At 56.5% G+C, this 3,746-nt stretch overlaps 1 protein-coding gene across 1 annotated transcript; it reads right to left on the bottom strand.

Annotated features, from left to right (window-relative positions):
• MLNR (motilin receptor) lies at positions 1 to 2,246 on the bottom strand. The gene is given in 5 exon segments (XM_079902982.1): positions 1 to 265; positions 267 to 378; positions 1,171 to 1,485; positions 1,488 to 1,707; positions 1,712 to 2,246. Coding segments are annotated over 5 exon segments (1,248 nt in total). The 5' UTR covers positions 2,057 to 2,246; the 3' UTR covers positions 1 to 9.
• Between the last annotated feature and the right edge of the window lie 1,500 nt (positions 2,247 to 3,746).

Below are 3,746 nucleotides of genomic sequence, written 5' to 3' on the forward strand. Positions count from 1 at the left end.
TGTTTTCCCTTAAGTCCCAGAGCTGTGGGATGAGGCGCTGTGTTTGGCCATGCTGGTTGCTGGTGTCTGTACATTAGCGCTGGTCTCGGTGCAGCCAGCCATGTCTCCTCCAGGGTCCCCTCCAGCCTCCCTGCTTCTGCAGAAACCTCTCTGTCTGGACCGCCTGGCTAGCAGCAGTTTCCAGGCCGCTGCTCTATACTTCTTTGAAATGAGGTTGTAGAGGATGGGGTTGATGGATGCGCTCAGATAGAAAAGTTGCAGGGCACAGTGTTAAAGTACTATAGAAGTACATCATCCCGGAATCTTTGGTATTTATGTAAATGATTCTGCCAACGTGGAAAGGCTGCCAGCAAACTATAAACGCCAGAACCACCACCACTGCAAAACAAGACATAGGCGCCAGAATTAGCCAAAGCATCCGAAAACAAATAAGCATCCCCAGGAAACCATCTGAAATAATAAGTAAAAGCAAAATAAATAAAACTCTTGCCTAGCCAAATCCCCACCCCCGAAAAACTACCAGGTTGCAGACAGCATCGATATTAGCTTTAAAGCTGAGTATTCGGCTCATACATTTACTATCAAGGCCTGACATAAACCAGAAGGAGTGATTTCTACTAACAAGCTGTTCTGGCAGGCTTCCTTCCACAAACCCACTTCGTTGACATGTTCTCTGTTTTCGGTTGAAAAGAACTCTGCAACAAGTCTGCACAATCTTTATTTTTTTGATATGGGCATGATTCACTTTAGTCTTCAGGATAACATAACATTAAGTAAAGAAACTTTATCTTAACGTGAGCTATCCCGTCTTCTCCAGGGTTCTGTAATTCCATAACTGCAGCATCAAACAGAGACGGGCAGTTGGCTTAAGAGCCTGCAATTATCCATCTTGGATCAGCCCAGCTCGCTGATCACAGAGGCTTTGGGAAATAATTGCTGTTTACAGGACCCGGATATCCCACTCTCAAGGGACGCCTGGGGTGACCCAGAGCCCTTGGAGGACGGGAGATGGTTTTCTCTGGAGACTAGAAGGAGAAGCAGGTGGAGGCTGGGGTAGAACGACAGAATGAAACGTGGCCAGAAGAGGCGCCGAGGGCTGGGAGACCAGGGGAAGGCGACACAGCCTGGACCGTGGGTTGGGGTGTTTGGAACAGAGGCGGCGCCACTCACGCAGGACGCGGACCATCTGCTGGTGTCCCTTCTCCCGAGCGGAGGTGGCCGGGCCTCGCAGCGGCCCGCGGCTCCTCCACAGCTCCCGCCCGATGAGCCCGTAGAGGACGCTGAGGCACAGGAAGGGCAGGAAGAAGTAGGCGGTGGTGACCCACAGCATGACGCACAGCGCGCCCCGCTGCGCCGGGCTCGGCCGGCACTCCTGGATGAACAGCGCCGCGGCCGCCGCCGCCTCGGGCCCCGACGGCGGGGACAGCGGTGGCGCCCGCGAGGACCCGAGGAGTGGCGGTGGCGGCGGGGCGAGGGGGTGAGCTAAGCGGTGCCGTTAAGGTCCTGGACCGCGTAGCGGCCGGGGTCCTGCTCGACGCCCAGAAAGAAGAAGGGCCCGGCGGAGAGCAGCGCCACGGCCCAGAGCGCGGCGATGACCATAAGGACGCGGCGGCGGGTGACGAGGACGCGGGCCCGGAGCGGGCGACAGATGGCGAGGTAGCGCTCGAGGCTGAGCGCCGTCATGTGCAGCAGCGTGGCGTAGGTGCACGTAGAGCGAGAGGCGGCAGAGCAGCGTACCGAACACCCAGGGCCGGGAGCGCCAGAGGCGGTACAGGTCGAAGGGGAGCCCGAGCAGGATGAGCAGGTCAGACACGGCCATGCTGCCCAGGTACAAGCTGGTGGTGGTCCGCATGTCCCGGTAGCGCCCGATCAGCAGCACCGTCATCACGTTGCCGCTCACCCCGACGGCGAACAGGCCCAGGCACACGGCGGTCACTGGCACCAGCGCCCCCAGGGGGAAGGGCGAGCAACGGCGCTCGTCGCAAGGCAGCACCTCTGCCCACGGCGGCTCCCCCGCGTCCTCCGAGCCGTCGCTGCGGTTCTCGGCGCTGCCCATGGGCGCGCCGCGCCCCCGGGCCGGGCCAGGAGCCTAGCGCCTGGTCCCAAGGCAAAAGCGCTTCCTTTGGCGGCCGGTGCGCGCTGGGCGCGCCAAACCCCTGCCGCTTGCACAGCCCGAGTCCAGCGGCACCGCGCGCGGGAACGTGGCTCCGCAGGGTCCGCCTTGAGGGCTGTCAACCGGGCGAAGCGCAGTCCCCACCCCCAGTCACCGCCCAGTCTGCCTCGGCCCCGCTTCCGCTCCCAGGCCCGTGGTATTCCACGTATTCCAGGCGCTTCCCTCCCCACCAACTGAACGCGGGAGGCGGTCGCCGCGGACGAGCCCCACCCAGACGCGGGAAGCGATTCCTGAACCCCAGCGAGGTTGGTTACTGGACCCAGCGGAGCGTGGGCTCTTTTGTAGGTTGGGTTCAGAGGGGAACCTTCTGAGGGACCTCGGCTGGTGGCTCCGTCTTGACGGTTCGGGAAGGTGCCGCAATACCAATAATAGGAGAGGAGACTAGACCAGAATCTAGAGCCCCTCCCGGGTTCTGGTCGCGGCTCAACAACCGAATCATCTCGGATCAGTCCCAGCCTTGCTTGCCCAGCCAGTTCTCCTCTTCTGTAAATTTTCAAGCGGTGATGGAGTTGACCGAGTAATTTCAACGATGTCTATGACTCTGAAATCTATGGATATGACCACGTCTATTCATTTTAAAGAACAAGGCTTAAGTATTTACGTTTACCTCTGCGTACTTAAACGTGTGCTGTTTTGTTCCTGTGTACAAAATATGCTATAAATGTAATAAAGCAGAGTATTGGCCAACACCAGAAAGAACTAAAATTCTGGGGAAAAGACTAAAAACTGGTTTATGAGTCAATTCATTGTGGTCCTAATGACAATAGCTGACACTGAGAGCTCAGGATGTATTTGGTGCTGTGCTTTCCATTTAATCTTCAAGTCCTTAGAACAGAGGTTTTTTTTAAATCTCTTCATGGATAGACGCTCCTCTAGTGGTTTTTCCATCCATCCGACTGTGGTTTAAATCGTCAACTTCTTTTCCCAAGGTTCCCTTCCTCTTTCTGGAACTGAAACCAGGCTTTGCTCTAGTGCCTCGCATCCCCGCCCCGTTCCCCGTGGTCCTCTTTCACAAGCAGAGCCATGGGCTGCGAGGAGGGGTACCTGTCACCTTCCTCATCATTGCTCTTCCCAGCCATCCTAAAACCTACCTTTGAATCTAACTTCCTCACACTCTGCCCTCTGCAGCCCCCTCCCCCACCGCTCACCCTCATTCTTGAGAATTTGGGTGCCTTACCTTCACTCTCTCAAGCACTCCTCCTAAAATTCACACCCCTGCACAATTCCTCGGCCTCTCCTTTCTATCAATGGTCTTGTCCTCCCCCCCATCTCAGGCAGCGGTTCCTGTGTACATCCCTTACACCTTATCATTACCAGTACCTGGGAGCTCGCCTTCATCTCAATTTCAGCCCTCCCAGATTCTGACCTTCACCCTCTGTCTTTCTAGCTCACTTTCTCTAATACCTCAACTCCTACAATCCTTCAACCGCGCTGGGACCTCCATTCGGCTTCTCCTCCTACCTTTTCCTTGTCCCTCACCTGCCTCAAGTCCACGCTTCCCCACTTTAATGGATTTAAACTCCGAGAGCAATACTAATCGCCCCAAGGAAAACACCCTCAATTCCCGTGCTCT

This window comes from Stenella coeruleoalba (genome assembly GCF_951394435.1).
Source record: "Stenella coeruleoalba genome assembly, chromosome: 18".
Classification (NCBI taxonomy): Eukaryota; Metazoa; Chordata; class Mammalia; order Artiodactyla; family Delphinidae; genus Stenella; species Stenella coeruleoalba.